Source organism: Chelonia mydas, chromosome 4, assembly GCF_015237465.2.
Source record: "Chelonia mydas isolate rCheMyd1 chromosome 4, rCheMyd1.pri.v2, whole genome shotgun sequence".
NCBI classification, from domain to species: Eukaryota; Metazoa; Chordata; order Testudines; family Cheloniidae; genus Chelonia; species Chelonia mydas.
The window spans coordinates 23386317-23413203 of record NC_057852.1 but is presented as its reverse complement, the minus strand read 5'-3'; the positions used below and the strand labels follow the sequence as shown (position 1 = coordinate 23413203).

Sequence of the window (26887 nt, the reverse complement as noted above, 5' to 3'; positions counted from 1 at the left end):
GAACACTCTTCCCAAACCTGTTCACTAAGCCACTTCCCTTGCACTTCATTAAAATCCCTACTATATACTCACTTTCTCAGCAAAGCTTCCAAGAAAGATAGAAAACCATATAAATAAACAAAAAACAAACAAACAAGCCAACTAACCCAGAAGCATCAGGGTTAGTACTTGCATCGGATCCCAATCTAGCACAGGCAGACCCTTGTGCCTACTGAGACCTATTCTGCACAGGAAGACCCCTGTGCCTGTGGAGAGCCCATCATATGATTGGTGCTTTGAAAGTGGGGCACAATTTACCATAGAGGCTGAAACCCACTTCGTAATCCTAGCTGGTTCAGGTTAACATATGTTATGATTGTTTTCCTTTGAATCCTGGCCCTTGTTCCTTTCTAGTGTTTATGTCATGTCATTTTTTTTGCTTCTTATTTTAATTAGCTGTAAACTTTGCTGGATAGGTACTGTCCTTTGGATCTGTGTCCTCTAGGATTAAAGACCAATCATAACCAGTGCTCTGTAAGTGCTACAATGGTACTATTAATAACAATATCAACAATAATGTTAATTGGTTTACACAAAGCTTTCTGAATGGATTTTTCTTAATGTCTAGGACTAGGTAGGCATGAACTATAACTTTCACAGTAATAACCAGAGGGAACATGATATAGTTTTAGCTCATTTTTTATCCAATAAAGATAAAAACATTAGAGGTAGGCAACTCAGATTTATTGAGCAAATTGGCAGAAAGATTAATGTATCATGTCATCCCATTGGTTCAAAACCACAGGAAGAAAAAAACAAACATCTTTGTGCCTTAAGGTTTGAATTCTATTTTCATAAATTAAACAAGAACTCAACTCATACTAGGGATGAATATGACCTAGTATATTTTGGTTGCCAAGAGGCAAGGGCCATATCCACAACAGTTCCTAGATGGAGACAGTTCCACCAGCTACATTTCTGTTGGAATTAATGGTGAGGAATGATGCTCCAAGGGGCAGATTGAGCCGCAACCTGATATCCCTGGCACTATGCTAGATGACTTCCTTCTTACTCTGAGAATCATCCTGTTCTTGACAGTAATATAATAAATACCCTAGACTACCTTGTGAAGATCATTTTAGTTTAACAGAGAAAAATGAAAAGGAGTACTTGTGGCACCTTAGAGACTAACAGATTTATTTGAGCATAAGCTTTCGTGAGCTACAGCTCACTTCATCGGATGCTCAAATAAATTCGTTAGTCGCTAAGGTACCACAAGTACTCCTTTTCATTTTGTGGATACAGACTAACACGGATGCTACTCTGAAAGAAAAATGAGTTCTCCTTCTGCTCCTTCAATTGCACCAGCTTTTCCTTCCCCAATATGATGGAAGCCTGCTAACCTGAGTATCCTATCCAACACACCAGATAATAAATCTGTTACTAAAGCTGGGCTTCTTTCCTCCATTCTCACCAAAATGTCTGGTGGAGAAATGATTATTTTCCTTCTGACAACAGCAATTCACTGCTTAAAGATCTGAAAACTACTGGTTGGTTGGTCCGATATTTATTTGTGAGCTGGATCAAAGTATATCATGAGAAAGTTCAGGGTCACAAAGTCACGTGGTGATAATGGACTAAACCCAGCTCATGAAATATTTTGTATGTTGCATGATTCCGCAAGCAAGCTAGGAGAGCTCCTTCAGAGATCAACAATCTCTTCCATAAATTGTAGAGCAAAATTGAAGGTCAACATCTTGCATTGTTACTAGAAAAATTCTTAAATGTGTTAAATACATTTGGAAAACATTGAATAATTAATAAATAAAAGCACTTAAAAAACAGGAAGATGTGTATTTGCTCTGTATTCTCAGCTAAACAGAAACCACTAAGCAACATCCCAGCTGAATGCTTCCCCCTCCCCCGCCAGCTATGCAGAACAGCACAACTAAAATATTCAGCAGTTAATACTCCAGCGGAACCAAATGCAAAATGATAAATTGGTGAAATTATCTCATAATTTAGCATTACCCACTGGTTGATTTTTTTTTGGTCTCTTTATAATGCAAATTATTACATGATTAAAAATTAGCAAGAAAGATTTGTTCTTTAATCAGATTTCCTGAGAATGATTGTAGATTGTGTTATTATCTTATCACATATCTAGGTACAATGGAGTTTAAACAAAAATAAAAACACATCAAGTCCAACTATTCAAGCATCTAAAAAGGAAGGGAAAGGCTGTATATCCAGTAATATATTGGGGGGGGGGGGGAGTGAACAGAGGAAAAATGAAAGGTGCATACTAATTTTCTCTTGGGACACTAGTTAGGCTTAAGTGCATAACCTTGTAATTTCCTGTTTATCAACAACTTCATTATCCCAAATTGCATATCTTTTTGCATATACTCCCACCCAGCATGAGTGCACATCAGCACCTCAATCCTCTACTCCCTTTTTAGAGAATGACTCCTATAGCGATTGATGAAGCATATTTATTGACAGTTTTCTTTTCCTTTTACCTTATGGGATGCCCAATTTAAACTTCAGATAGGAGGTGGAATTTTTATTAAAGCCCATCTTTCACTAAAGAGAACGGAGTGGTTTTCTTGTCCAAATATTGCTGGTCCTTGGGCAAAGCCGCTCTGAAGCTGGTAGGTGAAACAACCATCCTTCATTCAGGACCAAGGTAAAAAGCAACCGAGCTCCTTTATGGAATAGATAGCTGAAACAATAGGAGCCTCTGATGAAAACACAAGCCACACGCTAGCAGTACCAGGTTTATTATATGGTGGCGGACCCACACTTAGAAGGGGTTCTGGTGTCTGGACTGTGGCCACGCCCCCCCTCCGCCCCAAGGACCTGCCCCCACTCAACCTCTTCCTCCCAAGTCCCCACCTGCTGCTTGCTCCTCTGTGAGGCAAGTCCAGGCACTGGGGGCCCAAAAAAGATTAATCCAGCCCTGCATGCAAGGCTGGAGTAGGAGTTGTGTTTCTGGAGGGGGAAGGGTGGGGATTGATTGGATTCAAGTGAGAGAAAGGAGGCAGCAGAACATCAGAGAGAGAGAGAGAGAAAGAGAGAGAGAGAAGGGTTTGCAGCATGACCCTGAAGGGGGAAAAAAAACAGATAGAGAGCACTTTTGGGTCAAGTGCTAGCTGGTAACGGTCAGCAAATCAAACAGCAGAAGACAGTTTCTTTCTATTGCGTTCAGGAAAACAGGACTTTGTAAACAAACAAAATTGCATGAAACAAATACCAGAATCCATCATCCTTTTCTCCTTGAAAACCTACACAACCATGATTTTTGAATAGCCATTTGTGTCAAGAGGTAACAAAAATTCCTTCCTTCATGCCCCCTCCCCAATCTGTCATCATCATCTCCTCCTTTCTCACACTCACCTCTTCTCCTTGCCCGCTCCCCAACCTAATCCAGGCAAACTATGAAACAGACAAGTACTTAAATGATTGCTGCTTTAGAAACAGAGGGTAGAAAATAATGCAACTTATTCATTTTAAAATCTTACACTTGAGGAATTTAGTTTGATGTGAATGCATATGATGGTTTCTACAGTAATATCACAAAACTGAAGAACAGCAATGAAATTACAGTAAAATCCTATGTAAATGTTACACATTGGGCTGTCATTCCTTGGAAACATTGCAAGGTCTTTCTCAGGAAAGCAAGTTTGCTTGAGACAGTACCAGAACACCTCCCAAAGGGTCCAACAGTCATGATCCTTCACAGTGGGATAAAGATCAGCTTCTACATGTGAAAAATGTTTGGGCAAAATGATAGGGCAAAAGAAATCTCTTTGCCCTCCTGCACTTGCTTCCTCATGTAGTATCAGTAAGATTTTTTTTCTCCCCCTTCTATTGTACAGAAATGGCAATGAAATAGCAAGCGAGATACAGCTATGCATTTTGGAATGACCGCTCATGGTGAACTTCTCTGTGAAATAACACATCATTCCAATCAATATTTCAACAAAACTCATTTATTGCTGTGGACCCCATTTCGGGATGGACAAATGGTTTTCTATTTTTTTTTTCAGAATAGTCTCCTAGCCCTCCAAATAAACATCAAGTTAGCATGTCCAGTATAGTTTACAATTTTTCATCTCTTGAAGTCTCATTTATCTATTATTCTTATTCCAAGACCCCATTATTTTAACAATAGCAACAGTTGATTCATTAAGTGTTCTTGTGCACATTCAGAATTGAGGATGAAACAGTGAGTTATAAATTTACCCTGAAGTTCATCTGCATCAGATGGATGCAGCTAAAATGTGTCATGCCGATGCCTTCAGCAACATACTCCAACTGATAAGTCAAACAAATTAAACTGCTGATCTTTGAGAAGCACAACAGGCATTCTGGCATATGTGTATCTTTTTTAGCAGCTTGAGCTCCTTTTTTGCATGCATAAATAAATGTAATACAATAGTGTTTAGCCAGATGATGTTATTAGACGACCAGATCTTGGAGGTCAAACTCCCACCGACTTGTAGGAGAATTTGGCCTGTGTTAAGTACCCAGGATCATAATTAAAAATATTTTAAAAATAAAGGGTAATTTACATTATTTCCCCACACCTTTCATCCTGGAGGATACCTGACCACTAAATTGTAGCTAGCTCTGGGGTGACAAGGGGCAATCAACCAGCATACTGCATAACAATGAGGGGAGGAGAAATTTTGGGGCAATACATCACCGGAAGCATTTACTCTTATGAAAAGTACCCAAGAGCCCCAGTGCCCACTTTCCCCAAAGGGATGTGTTGTATCGTATATACTGCCAACAGAAAAAGGAGTCAATGAAAAAATAGGCAAACTAGAATTCTTCTGCACCATAATGTATTGGTTAGAATGCCATCTATGGGGCAGGTATGTTCAGCTGTAATGTGGTGTCATCACCCCTTATTAACATTAATCACAGATAGCGACCATTCATCTTTAGTTCATATTGCAGGTTCAGTGGGGGGAGTTGTTTTCTTCTTACAGTTTTTGGAATTGTAAAACCTGGATTCTTTCACTAATGGCCCCTAAGAGGCTTAGTTGACAATGATGTTCAGGCCAGATCTTCAGCTGCTGTAATTCAGCATTGCTCCATTGAAACCAATGCAACTGGTGTAAGTTGGCACAGCTCCAATGAAGCCAATGGTGATGCACCAATTTGCACTTACTGAAGATCTAGCCTGATGCCTGTATGTCTGACACCCATGGAATTGTTTCACCATGCACAGTAAAAAATAAAGAAGTCACTTTCCATCACTTACATAAGATGGAATTTAAATCTGTAAAAACAGACACATGGTTTTTCACATTCATCAGCCAAAACTGTGTAGTGCTCCTCTTGCTTCTTCAATCTGAATCATCTTCAAACGATGACCTCTAAATTGTCAGGTTTTAAAATTTCTTCACTTACCCACTGCCTCCCAAATATTATCATTCTTATAGGCCTGAACATACATCTGTAGTTGAATCTTTTTATGTTTATTAGATTTAAAAATAAATATTAGCTAATTCAAAATCTTAACTAAACAAAATAAAATGGGAGCCAAATGGAAGTATGTGGCACTCAGCTCCTCCATCTTTCTATTCGGACAGCACTAATTTATGATTTCCACACTGAAATGGAAATTAAGTAGTTTTTTGAGTAAAGCCTGGTCATATTTGTCTGCATCTGCACGAAGATCGGTCAGTAAAATGTTGCATGTCTCACTAAGTCAGCAGTCTATCAGTGACACCTTAACAGAAGACAAGCATATGGGATGCACTATTATTAAAGGAGTTTCAGAGTTGTAGCTGTGTTAGTCTGTATCAGCCAAAACAACGAGGAGTACTTGTGGCACCTTAGAGACTAACACATTTATTTGGGCATAAGCTTTCGTGAGCTAAAACCCACTTCATCAGATGCTTATGCCCAAATAAATGTGTTAGTCTCTAAGGTGCCACAAGTACTCCTCGTTGTTTTTGTTAAAGGAGCATTAGTCACATTGTAACATTTCTAGTGACGCGTAAGGACAGTTTTTATGGCATACAGCATTTCCTAATTTCTGCAACATTACTTCTACATAAATATGTTGAACAGAATCTGAATCAGAGCAGGAAGGCTCTTTCGACATCAATGACACAACAATCATCTATCTATATTCATACCAAACATCACGAGATGACAACGCTTTGTGATAAGGACTTAAACTAATATGCAGAATCACCTGCAGAAGTGCTGGAGAATATTGAAGATTCTATCTTACTGGCAGCTTTTCATAAAGGAGCTGGAGTGCACTTGGAATTGGAGGCTAATCCCCATTATGTATCATAGGGTATTATTTTCACACACTACATCTGTCTTGCAGAATGGATTTGGAAAGTAATTACTGCTGAGATAAGCCTTTTCTGCAATACGTGCAATTAATTCTCCCTGTAAAAAGGGGGAAAGAAGCCTGACACATTAATAATGTTTAAGTACACCCAATCTATTTCTTTTCTGCTTCTAATGTTTCCTAAATATGAGGAAGAAAGAGGATTTGAAAGTACTTACAGATGTCTGTTCTTATGTAAATCATCCATGGGTCTGTAATATTCCATCATAAAATGGCCAACATGAAATAATATCATGAATCATAATAGAATGTAGAGCAAGTGGGGAATTACTATAAAGATGAATTTAGAATATAATTCTCCTGCATAAAGGCCGCTATATAGGAATTACTGTGTTACTGAAGTTTCAAGGACATGAAATTTTATTCAATTTGATTTTCGATATGTATTTTGAAGTAGATTAAAACTCCTCTTCCTCTTTCCACGTACTTGTAAAAAGGTATTTCCTCTAAGGCATTTTTTTAAAGTTTCATCCCTCTCCCTTTAAAAATAACATTGGGATGCTGGGAGACAATATCTTCAACAGGTATAAATTGGGGTAGCTAAACTGAAGTCAATTTACACCTGACCTGCTGAGGATCTGGCCCAAATGCTTTTCATAAACAGGGTTCAGCTACCTCAAAAGACCCAAGTAAATCTCACACATTATAAGGCTTCAAAGTGTAATGGAGACCACTAAAAGGCACTCATCTCATGGATGCATCAAACCAGTATAGTAGCAAGGATTCATAGGCAAATTAGAAAATTACCCATAGTTGAAATAGAGCCACAGTAAATTATAATGAAAAAGAACTAAGCTTGTAATCATTAATTTTACATTCCAAGGACAACCCAGTTGTAGTTTAAAACATTTCATTTTGTATGGTATTTAGACAAGGAACTGGAAGTTAAGTGTGATTTGGAAAGGTAAAAAAGATATAACAGCCATCTTGGTTATCACTGGGAATGATCCCATAACCTCCAGTTCTAAAGTATAAACTTTTACAATTTGAGTTAAAGGATTAAATCCCCTAGCTAGCAGCTGAAGCAGACTCTCATCCAGTCATGAGAAGGGGCAATGACAACTGGAGAATGTCCCCAACAGCCAGACTAAGAGGGAAATTCATCACTTGGACCTAAATCTGCCCCCCACATCCCTAAAGGACCATCTCTGCAACACCATCCCCTTTCCTTGATTACAGTAGGACAACTCACATGAGTAAAGCTATACATACATACATACATACATGTTTATGGCATAAAGCTCTTTGTGACCACTTCTCAGCACTAGTGCAATTTTACCAACACAAGGAATGGTGTAAATGCTAGCCTAGACAATGTTCAGGCATTTTTTGCCATTGTGTCATGAAAACAGGTTCAGAAGTGCCCTGTTTACACCAGTTTTAGTGCTTACACTGTACTGAAAAAATAGGTATTAAAACAGAATGTAGATGCAGGGTCTGTGCAACATCAGTGGCTGCCGGTGAAAAGCCACAAGCAGGTGAAGAAAATGGCAGCATGGCTCCCCCCATTGAAGCCAGTGATGGAAAGCATCACAGACACAGCTTTCCTTGCAGAGCGTCTCATGTCTCTGCACTAGGGGGCTTCCCTCTGGCTTGAAAAATAGGCTCAGCCTCTAAGGTCCATGTACTCCTTAAGCTCTCCCACAAGAAGACGTGGTTTGGGGAAATTTTGCTGAGGTTGACCAAATTTTCATTCCCACAATGGATTTTTTATCTAGCTTATATTATTATTCATTTCATTTTTCCTTCTTCAGGTCCTGTGCTGTAGCAACCAGCTGTCTTATAATTTGATATAATGATCTAGTATGAACCAGGCTGTGAAGTCATAGATTCCTCAGAATCACTGTGGGGAATGGAGCCAACCCTTTGAAGGTGGTCAGCTGAGTAATTCCAGCTCCAGTCATTTAATGCTCCAGAATTATTTCAAGACAATATCTGGCATAAAAGTATGGTGTACACCAGATGTATGTTCCACTCAAGTATGTTCATGCTTGGCACACCAGAGCTAGAGACCTTCCCCCTCTTGTAGCAGTACTTGTAGAGACAGCGTGTGAACCCCACACCTCCTTGTGGCCCCTCCTGAGGCAATACAAAGGTGGTGTCGCCCCAACCCCTTTCAGTTCCTTCACACCAGCAAGGATGGCCCAAAATTCCAATGCAGAGGGGTCAGAAAGTGGGTTGTAGACAACATGTCTGCACCCACATCTCAAAGAACAGTTACAAAAAACATAAGTAACCATTTTTTCCTTCTCCCAGTGATTGCAGATGCATAGTCCATTCATGTGACTCAAAAGCCGTAACAGTCAGAGCTGAGTTCAGAGTCTGTTCAAGTAATGTCTGCAGAGTCACTGCCAAAGTATGCAACAGATCTGAAAGCAATGGTGACCACAGATGGACAGCTAGAACCAACTACACCCTGGGTAGGTAAGTCACAGATAAGGGAATCAGAAGCTCCAGTTGGTACACAATGCAGCTGCCTGTCAACTTCGCAACATCATGATCACAACATTCTGCACTGAAACCCCAAAGAATCCAGAGTTCTTTTCAGGATCTCTTTCCTGATCAAACCTTCTAAGGTTGGACCTAGCTACTTGAGGGATCACCTCTCTCCTCCAGGATTAGGACCTTCCACCAAAACCATGATAATGTTGATCAGGAGACAAAGACTCATGGGAACTGGACTGACACTACCACAAGAGATAAGAACAAATGACCGTGGGCCTTCTCCTTCTCTCCCGCCTGTATGAAAATGGGAAAAATCAGGCTCCTAGCTGTGAGCCTTTCATTCAGTGAGAATAATTTGAAAGTTGGGCATGTGAGAAACATGAAGAAGGCCTGCTCTAGATGTAGGAGATGGGGTTGGGGGATGAAGAGGAATGAGTCAAATAAGATACAGCTCATTATGCCTATCATAAGTATAAAGGGAAGGGTAAACACCTTTAAAATCCCTCCTGGCCAGAGGAAAAACCCTTTCACCTATAAAGGGTTAAGAAGCTAGGATAACCTCGCTGGAACCTGACCAAAATGACCAATGAAGAGACAAAATACTTTCAAAGCTGGACGGGGGGAGAAACAAAGGTTCTCTCCGTCTGTGTGATGCTTTTGCCGGGAACAGAAAAGAAATGGAGTCTTAGAATTTAGTAAGTAATCTAGCTAGATATGCATTAGATTCTGTTTTGTTTAAATGGCTGATAAAATAAGCTGTGCTGAATAGAATGTATATTCCTGTTTTTGGGTCTTTTTGTAACTTAAGGTTTTGCCTCGAGGGATTCTCTATGTTTTGAATCTGATTACCCTGTAAGGTATTTACCATCCTGATTTTACAGAGGTGATTCTTTTACTTTTTTTCTTCAGTTAAAATTCTTCTTTTAAGAACCTGATTGCTTTTTCCTTGTTCTTAAGATCCAAGGGTTTGGGTCTGTGTTCACCTAAGCAAATTGGTGAGGATTTTTATCAAGCCTTCCCCAGGAAAGGGGGTGTAGGGTTTGGGAGGATTCTGGGGGGAAAGATGTTTCCAAGTGGGCTCTTTCCCGGTTATATATTTGTTAGACGCTTGGTGGTGGCAGCAATAAAGTCCAAAGGCAAAAGGTAAAATAGTTTGTACCTTGGGGAAGTTTTAACCTAAGCTGGTAAAAATAAGCTTGGGGGGTTTTCATGCAGGTCCCCACATCTGTACTCTAGAGTTCAGAGTGGGGAAGGAACCTTGACAATGCCAACAGAGGATTATTTTAGAAAGACATTGTCAACCAGTTGATAATGTATGTTCTGAACTAAACTGATACTGTATTACTTCACCCGAATTGTAGAGAAGCTTAATTTCTCTGTATACCATTCTGTCATATAATTTAAGATAATAATTACCTAATACATCATTTCTTAATGTAGCTAAACCTGAAACAAATACTGAACATCTGCCAATGCATTCACGTGATGATATGGTATTTTTAATCCTGGAAAAGTGCTACTTTTCCCATGCAATATATGATTTAGTTAATTCTTTCCATTATAATATTTGCTCTTAATTTGTGTAATTAACTTGTCTTCGTTACAGATATTTACAGACAGTTATTTTTTAGGATTCTTTCAAGTGCACCCCTCAGATGACAGGATTGGCTTCCTGCACCTCTCTCAAAGGTGAAACCATTCTAGGAGTGGATTTCTGGGTGGCAATCCTCCTGTTTATGTTAACGTGACAGGCCCATCTGTGTTTGGCACTTCTAAGCTCTTTGTCCCAAAACCCTGTGACAGCACCTGAATCGAATGGCTCAAAACCAGCTTCTTCATAACAAAGTACTTTTTCACCCAAAGTTACATAGCACACACAAGAAAGGCCTACACACATTTCTCCATACGTAAACTTTAATATTTCCTTGAAAGCTTTTGGTGAGTTCCATTCAGCCCAGCTACCTCCATCTCTGGGCTGGAAGAGACAGCTTATTTGTAGCAGTTTCAGTCTCTGACTCATATCTAGCTGCTACTGATAACCCACTTAACCCCTCTTCTTTTTCAAGCATTTGGGGTCCTTTAATGGTTTAGTATCCCCTTTGAATCCCATGTCAGGCTCAGGAAGAGTAAACCTCCCTAGGCTGGCTGGACCCAGACAGAGGCATTACCCAGTTACTAGTTCCATTGTTCTCTTAAGGAGACTTATCTCTATTTTTGAGTCATTTCCCCTTTGCTTCCCCCCCAAACAGCCTCATGTGACACAACTATGCAGTTAGATAGGATTTCACACAGGTAAACAAAGTAGTATATGATAAAAAAAATAATATAAATAATTCCCTCTCTTTCTCCACAACCCCATACATACATACGTACACACACACACACTGCACAGTGAAAACTGTATCAAAGACTGCTTCCAACAGACAACCAATTAAATTTGAGACTTACAAATCAAGGCATGTCTGAAGAGTCTATGTACTGTGTCTCGCTATATAGCAGATTATGTATATGGAATTCAAGATTCTACAATGTAACATTGAACTAATAACCATAAAAGTAGACTTTTAAGGAATAGTCATAAAGGGACTGAGTTAATAGTGAACTTCTAAACAGAACTCTGGGTTTCCTGACTTCTAAATATTTCTTTTCCCAGTCTTGTTAAACAGGACACTATCAACTTGAAAAAAATCACACTTTGATTTATTTTAAACTTTCTATATTTACAAATAATACCTAGGATAACTGAAAATTAAAGAAGTTAGGGGAAAAATCACTGTTTTTCTAGATGTGATATTTTAGGGGTTTTTTTGGTTTTGGACACAGTGTTACTTGGTCAACATTCTGTTTGTAATCAGTCTCACTGTTCTCTCCTACAGTCAATCAGCTCTATCTTGCAAGAATTGACTTGCAGAATTAGGGCCTAAGGGCCCAATTCAGGAATACATCCCTACTCAGGAAGGGAACTTAAGCAGGTATTTAAGTGCCATTGAAGTCAAAGAAACTTAAGCACATGCATACATTCTTTCCTCAACTCAGCCCTTAATTTATTTTTCCTTCTTTCTAAAACAACCCTTAAAAATATCAGAAAAACTCTTCATCCTTTAATTTTTTAAAGGGAATTAAAAAATTGAAGACATGCTGTTTAATGGGTGGCACCATCAAAACTAGTTTTTTTATATTTCGGCAGTACCATTTTAATCACAATAATATTAGGGTTTTTTTTTTTCTAAATTGTTTACTCCTTCTACATACTCTGTACTACATATACAGCTTTGCCACTTGTGATCAACATGGCTATCCTAAAATTCAAGTCAACAAAACTTTGCCACATAATAAAATAATGAGAAGTTGTATCAACATAATTAGAGTATTCAGGTTTTGTTTTTTTCAAATTAAGGGCACATCTGTTTTAACAGAAGAGAGTATTTAGTTTTGTGCTGGATTGCTTCACTGCTTTGCAAGGCAGTACAAGGAAGAATAATTTACAACTCACCAGAAAGCAGGTACTGCCCTTCAAGATTTTTGGCATACGCTAACCAGTACACACAGTGCTGTGTTGTTCCCTCACCAGTGATTAATGCCTCTTTGATATTGTAAGACAACTGTCAACACATTCTTTTAAAACAAAGAATCACCAGCAGTGTGTCTGGGAAGTAGCCCTTTCAAAGTCTGACAAGTACCCAGAAAAGTAGGGTCATAAAAGCTGCATTAATCAGGTTGAATGATTAATATAGCCTTAAGATGTCCATGCTGCAGCAGGTGTGAAACTATTTATTTAGTTTTTGTCTGAGTGACCGACCTTGTCAGGTAAAGTGAACTTCTCAGACAAAAGTGCACATCCTGCTTACCAGATCCTCGCGTAGTTGGGAAATGAGTTCATCTCTCTCCTTCAGCTGCAACTTCAGCACTGAACAGTCATCTTTCATTATATCCTATAAAAAACATCAAAAGAGATGTTATAACAGGCTAGGACTTTTACTTTGCTCTTGACAAGGAAAGGCAGATTCACACAGAGTGAGATAATTACATCCAAGTAATGAAACTCAATTCTCCTCTGTTAGAATAGGTTATTAAAAATATCACACAAATTGCAGTAAAAAACAAACTAATGCACCCAAAGTCATTCAATAGCTCCCTGAATAGAAGTCCATTTTGTTAGTGTCTGATTCTTTAAAGCTTTTTATTGAAGTTCCTCTCAGACGTCTCTTATTTTAGTTTAGGAACAAATGGCCATAAAATTCCTAATGTTTTCTATGAGCAGAACTATGAGAAATATCAGTTTAGATTGAGAACTCCCCAGTAATTCAGCTGACTGCAGATGGAGAAAGGAAGCACAACAGACATTCACAAAAAGGAAAGCAATTCTTCCACCCACATATGCATGTACTATGACAGCAAAAACAGCAATGATACTGACACTAGTTGGGTGGAGGAAAAGTGTAAACACCACGCTTCTTGCTTAATGGTGCATGTGTAATTAATATCTATATGAGAATTTGATGTTAATGCAAATGAAAGTGCAAATAGTACAGGCTACAGCCAAACTTGGATCTGTCAGGCCCTTTTCATATTTTCCCCATAAAATTTTGTCGGTTCATTTCAGTCTTGACCAGCAACGTTCCCAGGCCTCATTTGAAAAGGGACTGTCATTCATATGTGTTTTGTGATATAGCCATAAACCCATGAGGAACTCAAATGATATCACCCGACTCCTTTTGAAGATCTAGTTAACCCCAGAAAACCTATAGCTATAAAGGCAGACCTTATTATTGTAGAGCCAGGTTATACTGGCAAAAAGAGAGTTTTTACCAGTGCATCTACATCAGGGGCGGGCAAACTTTTTGGCCTAAGGGCTGCATCGGGTTTCAGAAATTGTATGGAGGGCCAGTTAGGGGAGGCTGTGCCACCCCAAACAGCTAGGCGTGGCCTGGCCCCCACTGGCCCTGCCCTCATCCCCCTGCTTCTCACCTCCTGACCGCCCCCGGACCCCCTGCTATCCAACCTCCCCTCTCCTTCCTGACTGGCTGCCCCCCCAGGGACTGCTGCCCCATCCAATCACCCCTTCTCCCTTACCGCCCCCAGAACTCCTGCCCCCATTCAACCCCCCTGTTCCCTGCCCTCTGACTGCCCTGACCCCTATCCACACCCCCACCCTCTGACCACCACCCTCAACTCCCCCGCTCCCTGTCCCCTTACCACGCTGCCTGGAGCACCGGTGGCTGGCGGCGCAGCTGCACCAGGACAGGCAGCCGCGCAGCACAGAGCACCGGGTCAGGCCGGACTCTGCAGCTGCGCTGCCCCAGGAGCCCGCAGCTCCCCCGCCCAGAGCATGGCACTGGCGGCGCAGTGAGCTAAGGGGGAGGGGAAACAGCAGGGGAGTGGCCAGGGGCGAGCATCCTGGGCCAGGAGCTCAGAGGCCAGGCAAGAGGGTCCCGCGGGCCGGATGTGGCCCGTAGTTTGCCCACCTCTGATCTACATCTACACTAGGACTCTAGCCCGCATAATACTGTCATAAAAATATCATGTCATAACACAACATTACTATACCAGCAAAGGTTTTAAGTGTAGAACTGGCTTAAGTGACCTAACCAGTATTTGAAGAAGTTAGATCTTCAGAAGTACACTGAGCTTTTTACGGTATTTATGTGCTTGCAGTTCTAAACTAACACTCAAAACATAAAGTGACGTAAGTGATGAGTGTATTGTCTCATTGTTCAGAACTTTTTCCCCTTGGTAAAATGTTCAGTTATAATAAGCACTTTTCAAGGCAATTATACTGCTTAACTTTTGTTCTAAATGAATTAGAGGGAAAAATGGTAATGGGATGTAATGTAAAATATTCACAGCTACAGAAAAAGAGATCTATCTGTACACGATTCGAAATAAGAGCCCCACATCCTTTGTACTGTTAGTCTAGATGACAATGTAGTATTTTAGTGCTGTTGACTGTATAATATGGAGGGCCCAAATTCAGGAAAAGGTCAGGATTTCTCCTTGCTGGACGAGAGGAAATTTTATGAAGGTGTCTATAATCGTTTATTATTTTTATCTACTCTTCTGACTATTCAGTAAATAGGTCATTCAAGAATCTTAGCTGAAAAAAATATATAAAATACTCAACTACCAAATATGTCCCAGCAACAAAATATAAATACCTTAAATATACACTGCATTATAAATCATATAAATTATAAATTTTTATTTATTTATTTTCCCTTTTGAAATCTACAGATGCTGAAGACTAGAAAGTTATGGAATATAAATGCTCTTACCATTTTTTTAAATCTAAAGCCCCCTTATTCAAAATGGGGCCATTTTTCTTGAAGACTAGCTACAAAACTGCATCACATTTGATGTTGAGGAGTCACTCCTCTCTTTCTATTTACACATGTCTAAATGCCTTGTCTCAAGAGGGCATCACATTACTCCTTGCAATCTGCTTCTTTTGTCCTTGTTAAGTGAAAGAGTAAAAGGAGTAAGAAGTGAAGGGAGCGAAGCAAGAAAGGACAGCGTATTACTAAAGTTTGCGATTTTAAAATTTTACTGGCATAGTAAATATAACAAAGCACCACTGGTACGGTACATAGATTGTGACACACCTTTCAGTAGCGGAGGGGCTGAACTGTGGCATTAAGCCATAGCTCTGTGCTGGAGGCTGAGCAGAAGCACAACATACTAATGAGAGCTCCATGAGACTTGGTGCCTCCAAAAGCCGCTAGATACACAGAACAGGTGAGGCAGCTTCATTAACCCAAGAGAAATTGCCATCTGAACCATGATACTACTCAGTCAGCTAACAAGCTCACTGCCTCTGGCTTCTCCTCACACCTTTCAGGGTCATTACTGCCATTATCAGTGCTAGGCAGAGACGTGCAAGTACTGCAATAGCACCCGACCCCTCCGGGGCAGCATCAAGTGGCAGCCACCTTGCTGCCTCTCCCTCAACGGAGTGCTCATACTGGAACTAACCGGAATCTGGCCTCATGTCACTACCTGCACTATATTATACCATCCAATTCTCAAATCAACTGCATTATATTCCTTGCAGTTATTATGTATGTTTGTTATAATAATTAGACACACTGCATGCAAACATAGCTTTACAACAGCCAAAGTAGGGATAAAGAATTTCTCTCTAAGCACATGTATCAGAACCATAGTATTTTATTGTTTTCCTTTGGGGAATTTGTTCTAAAAAGTGATTTTGTGACGGCGGGAGGGTATGGCACTGGTGGATGTTGGTGGCTTTTCTACTTCTCTATTATGTCTTCTGTAATATGTACACAGTAAATACTGTCAAACACAAATGTTATTGTGGACATCTAAAATATAATCCCAAGTGACAACAGGAAAAGACAAGAAGACATCACACAAGAATAAGGCAGTAGAAGGGAGGAGGAAGCAAAGATAGGACAAGACAGGCCAGTGAGGTTGCTTGGGAGAACACTGAAGAAATATTCTTTTGCAAGAACTGTGGGAAACAGACATCTCTGTCAAAGCATAATAGTGGTGCACAAGAATTACTGGATTTGTAGGTCTTAGCCTGAGGTGAGAAAGAGACCACCTTTACCATGTGTAATGCTTGGGGCAACTCACATTACTGCGTATTGTCAGACTGCGGGTGAAAGTGGTGCAAGTACATTACATTCAAGACATAGCTATTTGTTAAGAAAGCCTTTTAAGGTGAAGAAGAAAAGACGACACAGGCCATGAGGGGGACATACAGTAAGAAGTGATCAAATGGCAGGAATCAGTAATTCCTCAACATGGAACTGTCACAACAGCAGCACACTAAGAAGAACAGATCTGAAGAGGAGGATCTGCTTTTTAGCAGTGGTTGATACCAAATGAATTACTGAGCTTTGGGGAAAATCTTCTTCATAATAGGCAGTTTTTGCATATCTTGTGGCTCCATGCTAGTTCTTGATTGTTCACACATTCGCAGTGAATCTTTTGTGAAGTGTTTAGAAGAATAAATTGGTTTATATCCATTTTATGATTTACACGTGTTTCTCACAACTACAATCATGTAATAATATTTACTAAGGGAATCTGAATACATTCACATCAAAGAATCTCTGAATTCATGTACTAAACACAACCACAGCAGATATATTTTAAGTCTTTGAGTTAGTTAATACAAGTTCTGATCATATAGATTTTACCATTCCAGTTTACCACATCAATACCCTCTATTTAAAAAGTTACTTCTTTTGTAAACCCTACGAGTATGTATATTTCCTTTTGAAAAATAACTTTATTTATGCCAATCTGCCGAGTCCCATCACCACGTGCCTATTAGTAAGCTCTCTGTACACAGCATACTTTTTGATTTAATGAATGTAACGTAATAAAATATGAATGTTTGATTTTTGTTGACAAGTTTTTTTCTTGACTTCAGGACTTCTGAGTTAACAGAAGGGTAAGAATTTGAATACAGTATAGTAAACATGTCAATAGGAGTGAAAATACTTTGTGATAAGATACATCAGACTGCACTGGATTTTTTTCAATCAACAAATAAATGATTCCTAAAAGAAATGAGGTCACACTGTAAAGGAGACAGCATGCTGAGATAAGTGACATATTTTACATAACGTAACATAAAAACAGCCATACTGGGTCAGACAAATTGTCCATCTAACCCAGCATCCTGTCTTCCGACAGTGGCTGATGCCAGATGCTTCAGAGGCAATGAACAGAACATGTCAATTATCAAGTGATTTATCCCCTCTCATTCAGTCCTAGCTTCAAGCAGTCAAACATTTATGGACATCTGAAGCATGGAGTTGCATCCCTGACCATCTTGGCTAATAGCTATTGATGGAATTGTCCTCCATGAACTTATCTAATTCTTTTTTTTAACCTATTCATACATTTGGCTTTCACACCATCCCTTCGCAACTAGTTCCACAGGTTGACTATGGGTTGTGTGAAGAAGTACTTCCTTCATACAACATAACATGCCTGTGAATTATGAGCTTCTATTCAAGGAATATTTTTCGAAACATTGGGATGGTAAATTTCACCTTGTTCCTCTTCAACAATTAGCTGTCAGGTACATTTTCTAAAAAAATAAATACAATACTGTACATTGCGTGTTAGATTTTTTATTTTTTTTTTATTATTATTTTTTGCTTTAACATTGGGAACAGAATTCCAGCTCTTACCTTGTGTTTCCATTTTGGATCTAAGCTATTTCTTCTGAAATGTGCTCCTTGATGGACCTCTATGGAATTATGGCATCCTTTTCCTGTTTTTTGTTTGTTTGTGTTTTTATTTAAACTTGTTTTTAGTTTCTACATCTGTGACTATAATCACTATACATCAGTTGTCAAGGTTCCTCCCCCACTCTGAACTCTAGGGTACAGATGTGGGGACCTGCATGAAAACCTCCTAAGCTTACTTTTACGAGCTTAGGTTAAAACTTCCCCAAGGTACAAATTAATTTTATCCTTTGCCCTTGAAATATCCACTGCCACCACCAAACTCTAACTGGGTTTACTGGGAAACGTAGTTTGGACACGTCTTTCCCCCCCATATCCTCCCAACCCTTGCACCCCACTTCCTGGGAAAGGTTTGGTAAAAATCCTCACCAATTTGAATAGGTGACCACAGACCCAAACCCTTGGATCTGAGAACAAATGAAAAAGCATTCAGTTTTCTTACAAGAAGACTTTTAATAGAAGTAGAAGTCAATAGAAATAAAGCAATCAACTCTGTAAAATCAGGATGGTAGATACCTTACAGGGTAATTAGATTCAAAACATAGAGAATCCCTCTAGGCAAAACCTTAAGTTACAAAAAAGACACACAGACAGAAATAGTCATTCTATTCAGCACAATTCTTTTCTCAGCCATTTAAAGAAATCATAATCTAACACATATCTAGCTAGATTACTTACTAAAGTTCTAAGACTCCATTCCTGGTCTATCCCCGGCAAAAGCAGCATATAGACAGACACAGACCCTTTGTTTCTCTCCCTCTTCCCAGCTTTTGAAAGTATCTTGTCTCCTCACTGGTCATTTTGGTCAGGTGCCAGCGAGGTTACCTTTAGCTTCTTAACCCTTTACAGGTGAGAGGATTTTTCCTCTGGCCAGGAGGGATTTTAAAGGGGTTTACCCTTCCCTTTATATTAATGACATCAGTGTTAGTATTTTCCTGTTTCAGTCTAATATTGCCCATCTGGGAAACTGCTAAATATAAGTAATAAACCTGTTTTTCATCAGATCTGTTCACAGGGTGACAAACTGAATTGCATGTGTGAAGACAGATGCAGCAGGCTATGCATATGTGCCAAAAATAATAATCATTTACATTTTGTAAATTTATTTTATACCTCTGCACACTTAGGAACAAGCAGGCATATTGTGCTTACTATAACAACAAAACCATATAAACAGAACTAGCCTGGTATTCAGGAAGATGAATTTACTGAAATTTGCCTTTGATGCACAACAGAACATGCTGCCAGTACAGTACTATACGATTAGAATAAAATAAAACTCATCTGATAAATGTATTGAATTTAGACGGCTAAAGAATGTTTACCAACATGGTCTAACTTCTATTTCACCCATTATTGAGAACATCATATTCTTTAAAAGAATTACTAAAAGGATTAGAAGAATTAAGTCTGTATAGATTCACTGTATAACTTCCCCCAGAGGCTCTGATCTTGCAGTAACTACACACATGCTTAATTTTATTACCAGAAGTAAGATCTACTCTATTGGGACGACTCACGGTAGTATATTTATGCATGTAGGTAGGTTTGGGTCTGCAGGATCACATCCTTAGTAAATTAGGGAATGGGTTAGCAGTCTGAATGTAAAACATGGGAGAGTACTGTTCCTTCCCTGAGAAGTAATGCAGCCTGCCAGCTAGGAAGGGAGAATTCCAACCATTAGAGCCGGGAAGTGGTAGTAAGATGGGGATGACCCTGTAAAGAGAAAAAAGCAGTTTCTTTCTCCTCTTCCTGCTGAGGAAGAAACTTGGGTTGGGAGGCTCTGAGAACAGGCCCAGGCCAGAGACCAAAGAACAGCAAAGCTGACCTCTGCTTCATTAGGAAGACTTGACCTGAAAGTTATTATGAATCACAGAGTAGGATTACTTTTGACTGGGCTAAAGAAAGCCCATCCGGTTTCGATTTACACTGTTGCTGCTGCTAAGATGAACTTAACAGAGGGACGCTGTGATCACAATATTTATTTAGGTACCACCTAGAGAAATCATTGGTCCTTACTTTAAGGCCAGGAATGAGAAAATCCTAGGGCAGACACTTTTGCCTGAAAGGGACACAGCTGTTTAACTTTTCTAAGACTATGGCTACACTACAGAGCTTGCAGCCGCGCAGCTGCACCAATGCAGCTGTGCCACTGTAGCTCTGCTAATGCAGATGCTCAAGAAACATTGGGAGGGAGCTCTCCTGTCTACTTAATTACTCCAGCCCCCGCGAGTAGTGGTAGCCACATCCCCACTGACAGAGTACTGTTCCCACCGGCGCTTCGGGCCCTGTCATTTACATTTCTCAGGGGCGGGTAGCTACAGTCCTGGACCATACCTACAAAAAAGGGCCTAATGTTACATGTTCTCTCCACAGGTACCATTGCGGAGAGTGGACCAGATGATATGTCTGGGGGGAGAAAGCAGAAGGAGACTCCGCTGGTTGGAAGGCATGAGATGCGATGTCCTGAGGTTGCGGGTTCCACGACCACCACTCCCAAGAGGAGAAGGCGGGTGGTGGTGGTCGGGGACTCTCTCCTCCGGGGGACTGAGTCATCTATCTGCCGCCCTGACCGGGAAAACCGAGAAGTCTGCTGCTTGCCAGGGGCTAAGATTCGCGATGTGACGGAGAGACTGCCGAGACTCATCAAGCCCTCGGATCGCTACCCCTTCCTGCTTCTCCACGTGGGCACCAATGATACTGCCAAGAATGACCTTGAGCGGATCACTGCGGACTACGTGGCCCTGGGAAGAAGGATAAAGGAGTTGGAGGCGCAAGTGGTGTTCTCGTCCATCCTCCCCGTGGAAGGAAAAGGCCTGGGTAGGGACCGTCGAATCGTGGAAGTCAACGAATGGCTACGCAGGTGGTGTCGGAGAGAAGGCTTTGGATTCTTTGACCATGGGATGGTGTTCCATGAAGGAGGAGTGCTGGGCAGAGACGGGCTCCATCTTACGAAGAGAGGGAAGAGCATCTTTGCCAGCAGGCTGGCTAACCTAGTGAGGAGGGCTTTAAACTAGGTTCACCGGGGGAAGGAGACCAAAGCCCTGAGGTAAGTGGGAAAGCGGGATACTGGGAGGAAACACAGGCAGGAATGTCTGTGAGGGGCGGGCTCCTGCCTCATACTGAGAAGGAGGGGCGATCAGCAGGTTATCTCAAGTGCTTGTATACAAATGCACAAAGCCTTGGAAACAAGCAGGGAGAACTGGAGGTCCTGGTGATGTCAAGGAACTATGACGTGATTGGAATAACAGAGACTTGGTGGGATAACTCACATGACTGGAGTACAGTCATGGATGGTTATAAACTGTTCAGGAAGGACAGGCAGGGCAGAAAAGGTGGGGGAGTAGCACTGTATGTAAGGGAGCAGTATGACTGCTCAGAGCTCCGGTACGAAACTGTGGAAAAACCTGAGTGTCTCTGGATTAAGTTTAGAAGTGTGTGCAACAAGAGTGATGTAGTGGTGGGAGTCTGCTATAGATCACCGGACCAGGGGGATGAGGTGGATGAGGCTTTCTTCCGGCAACTCACGGAAGCCACTAGATCGCATGCCCTGATTCTCATGGGTGACTTTAATTTTCCTGATATCTGCTGGGAGAGCAATACAGCGGTGCATAGACAATCCAGGAAGTTTTTGGAAAGCGTAGGGGACAATTTCCTGGCGCAAGTGCTAGGGGAGCCAACTAGGGGGGGCGCTTTTCTTGACCTGCTGCTCACAAACCGGGTAGAATTAGTGGGGGAAGCAAAAGTGGATGGGAATCTGGGAGGCAGTGACCATGAGTTGGTTGAGTTCAGGATCCTGACGCAGGGAAGAAAGGTAAGCAGCAGGATACGGACCCTGGACTTCAGGAAAGCAGACTTCGACTCCCTCAGGGAACAGATGGCCAGGATCCCCTGGGGGACTAACATGAAGGGGAAGGGAGTCCAGGAGAGCTGGCTGTATTTCAAGGAATCCCTGTTGAGGTTACAGGGACAAACCATCCCGATGAGTCGAAAGAATAGTAAATATGGCAGGCGACCAGCTTGGCTTAATGGTGAAATCCTAGCGGATCTTAAACATAAAAAAGAAGCTTACAAGAAGTGGAAGGTTGGACATATGACCAGGGAAGAGTATAAAAATATTGCTCGGGCATGTAGGAAAGATATCAGGAGGGCCAAATCGCACCTGGAGTTGCAGCTAGCAAGAGATGTCAAGAGTAACAAGAAGGGTTTCTTCAGGTATGTTGGCAACAAGAAGAAAGCCAAGGAAAGTGTGGGCCCCTTACTGAATGAGGGAGGCAACCTAGTGACAGAGGATGTGGAAAAAGCTAATGTACTCAATGCTTTTTTTGCCTCTGTTTTCACTAACAAGGACAGCTCCCAGACTGCTGCGCTGGGCATCACAAAATGGGGAAGAGATGGCCAGCCCTCTGTGGAGATAGAGGTGGTTAGGGACTATTTAGAAAAGCTGGACGTGCACAAGTCCATGGGGCCGGACGAGTTGCATCCGAGAGTGCTGAAGGAATTGGCGGCTGTGATTGCAGAGCCCTTGGCCATTATCTTTGAAAACTCGTGGCGAACGGGGGAAGTCCCGGATGACTGGAAAAAGGCTAATGTAGTGCCAATCTTTAAAAAAGGGAAGAAGGAGGATCCTGGGAACTACAGGCCAGTCAGCCTCACCTCAGTCCCTGGAAAAATCATGGAGCAGGTCCTCAAAGAATCAATCCTGAAGCACTTACATGAGAGGAAAGTGATCAGGAACAGTCAGCATGGATTCACCAAGGGAAGGTCATGCCTGACTAATCTAATCGCCTTTTATGATGAGATTACTGGTTCTGTGGATGAAGGGAAAGCAGTGGATGTATTGTTTCTTGACTTTAGCAAAGCTTTTGACACGGTCTCCCACAGTATTCTTGTCAGCAAGTTAAGGAAGTATGGGCTGGATGAATGCACTATAAGGTGGGTAGAAAGCTGGCTAGATTGTCGGGCTCAACGGGTAGTGATCAATGGCTCCATGTCTAGTTGGCAGCCGGTGTCAAGTGGAGTGCCCCAGGGGTCAGTCCTGGGGCCGGTTTTGTTCAATATCTTCATAAATGATCTGGAGGATGGTGTGGATTGCACTCTCAGCAAATTTGCGGATGATACTAAACTGGGAGGAGTGGTAGATACGCTGGAGGGGAGGGATAGGATACAGAAGGACCTAGACAAATTGGAGGTTTGGGCCAAAAGAAATCTGATGAGGTTCAATAAGGATAAGTGCAGGGTCCTACACTTAGGATGGAAGAATCCAATGCACCGCTACAGACTAGGGACCGAATGGCTAGGTAGCAGTTCTGCGGAAAAGGACCTAGGGGTGACAGTGGACGAGAAGCTGGATATGAGTCAGCAGTGTGCCCTTGTTGCCAAGAAGGCCAATGGCATTTTGGGATGTATAAGTAGGGGCATAGCGAGCAGATCGAGGGACGTGATCGTTCCCCTCTATTCGACACTGGTGAGGCCTCATCTGGAGTACTGTGTCCAGTTTTGGGCCCCACACTACAAGAAGGATGTGGATAAATTGGAGAGAGTCCAGCGAAGGGCAACAAAAATGATTAGGGGTCTAGAGCACATGACTTATGAGGAGAGGCTGAGGGAGCTGGGATTGTTTAGTCTGCAGAAGAGAAGAATGAGGGGGGATTTGATAGCTGCTTTCAACTACCTGAAAGGGGGTTCCAAAGAGGATGGCTCTAGACTGTTCTCAATGGTAGCAGATGACAGAACGAGGAGTAATGGTCTCAAGTTGCAATGGGGGAGGTTTAGATTGGATATTAGGAAAAACTTTTTCACTAAGAGGGTGGTGAAACACTGGAATGCGTTACCTAGGGAGGTGGTAGAATCTCCTTCCTTAGAGGTTTTTAAGGTCAGGCTTGACAAAGCCCTGGCTGGGATGATTTAACTGGGAATTGGTCCTGCTTCGAGCAGGGGGTTGGACTAGATGACCTTCTGGGGTCCCTTCCAACCCTGATATTCTATGATTCTATGATTCTATGATTCTTTGTACACAATGTTGTACAAGGGAGTTTTGGGTTAAAAGAATCTGATCCTAAAACAAGAGAAAAGGGTACTGAACTTACAACTTTAGTAAGAGTCCCTTCTTATATATGGAGTCTATTTTCAGAGGCGTATGAGAGACATTTTACATCCCACATATGTTTTTAAGTAGTGCAAACAGGAAGTATTCAAAGATCACACTGGTAGCATTTCATGTAAAATATGATCTACTTTTATTCAGATTGAAGTAACTATTTATTCATTCGGTCTAAGAATCTATTTATCCAGAAGAATCTAGGCCAGCGGTATCCATTCCACCTGTCCCAGTCCTAAAATTATACTCATATTCTACTGTAAGGTTGTTTATTCACTATGAGAACATAAATTGTGTTACTTTAAAGATTTATTAGTTTAGAACTAAATGAACAGTGTTTCCTTCATCACAGCAAACCAGCTGTCATTGAACTGTGAAATACAGACTCAGAAAATTAATTTTTTGCTGTAGCTGGATACTCTCCCTGCAGCAGTGACAGTAAAAAACATGGAGTTCAAAATAATGCAGCTTACGTTATGTGTGTGTTAAAAGAAGAAAACAAAGTCTGTGCTTTAACATGAGAAAAAAAATAAGCATAATAGACTTTAAATAAATGTGAATTAAATGAGTTCCTAAAATATGAACCGCTCGGAAGGACACTTTTTAAATAAAATATATTAATAATAATATTAACCTTCTTATGTATTAAAAATAAGCACAAAATGAACCTGAAACTTCAGAGATTTGGCATTTCCCTGTCAAGTCAGATAGTTGGAAAATAGAAAAATATTCCATTGGTACTAGTGTGAAAATTTAAAGAAGGGGGGGAGGGGAGGGAAACAGAGTTCACCTATTACTTGCTTACTGTATATAGCACCTTTCATGCCGAAGAAGTCAGACATGCACGCACACACACAAAAGCATTGCATACTTTACACAGCAATCAATTTACCCACCCCTTTACCTACCACCTCTTCAGTGACACGTAGAAGCTGTTTGATACGACACAGCAGTGTTACAAAACAGTTTAGCTTAAAAACGGAAGAAAAAAAGATCTGACACAGACGCGAAATTTTTTAAAGGACACATTTTAACTCAAAATAATTAGCGTGTACACAAATGTTTCAGAAAATTAAATGTTATACCCAAATTTGGAGAGGATATATGGGTTGAAACCTGGCTCCATCGATGTCAATGGCAAAACTCTCATTTATTTCCATGGAAGCAGTATTTCCACCACTGTATTTTTCATAGAATCACAGAAATTTGTGTTACTCTGGACTCTCTCCAATTTCTGTGCAATACTCCTCTGACCCATAACTATGGGACCACAACTAGTAGTTCTTATGGTTTCAGAGAAAAGCTTGAGAAATTTGAACCCTAAAGTCTCAAATAAACAGAAGCTCAAGGGGAGGAGAAAAAGAAAGAAAGAAAAAAAAAAGATTACTTTTTAAAAAAAATCTCTTGATTCTTCAGTGAATCTTACGTTTTTCTAACACTAGTTCTTATTTTCATCAGTATTTTTATCTCAGAATTTTAATAAATAATTGTTTGGATTTAAACATCCTGCAGCATGAGCAACATTAGAACAATGCTATAGCCTTTACACAAGAAAGCAAAATGGATTAGAAGCAAAGCTGAAATTGACTAGCCTATTCTCTTTTTTTTCCAATCTGTCTGTAGTACTAAAAATGAAGTCGTAAATCAGACCAAGTACAATAAGGCTTATTAGGTAAATTAGAAACAGAAGCTGAGAAAAATTAGACATCTCATTATAATAATTTAAGGTGTTAAACACAGGTACAGTAATTGGTTTTTTTTCAAAAACATCATTGTCATCTGACAGTACCCATTTAAAAGAGAGATTGTATAATACAATTAGGGTATTGACACACTCATAGTCATTAAAGAAGACACTGCATTTCAACTGTTACCACACAGTGCTACCATATCAAAAATACTGCAGTATTTCTGAATACTCAGAACAGAAATAAACATGGTATCTCAGAAATGGGTCTGCAGTAGTAATGGTCGATAAATGCAGGCTTTTAGTGTTATTTCTCTATAGTGCTCTTTAAAAAAGCATATTTATAGGTGTAACCATTGGCTTTACTCTTTTTATTTTTAAGAAACCACATTGATCCTTGCACAGTAGTACGCTGAAATCCCAATTCTTGTGAAAGGTTTTAGCATACCACCGAATGCAGTGGCATATCTCAAACCCCAGAACTTGGTCATAGATTTATTTTTTAAGACCAGAAGGGGCTATATTATGACCATCCATTCTGACCTTCTGTCTAACATGAACTATAAAATAAACGGGAGCAGAACCCAGTGGAATGTTTTGCTTCCTGCTGTTGGAGAAAGCGGCGTTTCCAACTTAGTGATTTTATTGCAAGCCTTGAAGTATTTGGTGTTTTTCTTAAAGCCCCAGCTCCTAGAATGATCTTCCTTCTGCTTCCTCGAAGTAAGTTTCCTCATGGTTGTAGAGAAAAGTTTGAATACATCAATCATAAAAGATTAACCATCAAAAGGCAAATATCTATCTATATCTAGATACAGATATATTATTTTTAAGCCAAACTAATCATTTTTTCTGAGCCTGATTCCGATTTTGAACATTTGGGGATAGCACTATTGAGAAAGCAAAGAGGAAATCAAACTCTTATTCCCCAAAAGATATAGGAATTGGGCCTATTATCCCAAGCAAATGAAAAGGGAAACAATCCAGGCAGCAACTCCCTGAAGATGCCTGACGTCTTCTCTATCACAAAATACTTGATAACTGAGACAGCCAGTTACAGGGAAAAG

The 26887-nt window shown here is 40.6% G+C and overlaps 1 protein-coding gene across 13 annotated transcripts in view; it reads right to left on the bottom strand.

Annotated features, from left to right (window-relative positions):
• The window catches only part of CCSER1 (coiled-coil serine rich protein 1), a 1152782-nt gene that overhangs the window by 454696 nt on the left and 671199 nt on the right, over positions 1-26887 (bottom strand). For 12 of the 13 annotated variants that reach the window (XR_006290310.1, XM_043545151.1, XM_043545152.1 and 9 more), the window contains one exon: positions 12658-12741. The exons of the other annotated variant lie outside the window; for it this stretch is intronic. Coding sequence is in view for 11 of the 12 variants with exons in the window: in XM_043545151.1 (XP_043401086.1) it covers positions 12658-12741 (84 nt within the window). In the remaining variant the exon portion in view is untranslated. The remainder of the gene's footprint in view (positions 1-12657; positions 12742-26887) is intronic. 13 annotated transcript variants of the gene reach the window in all.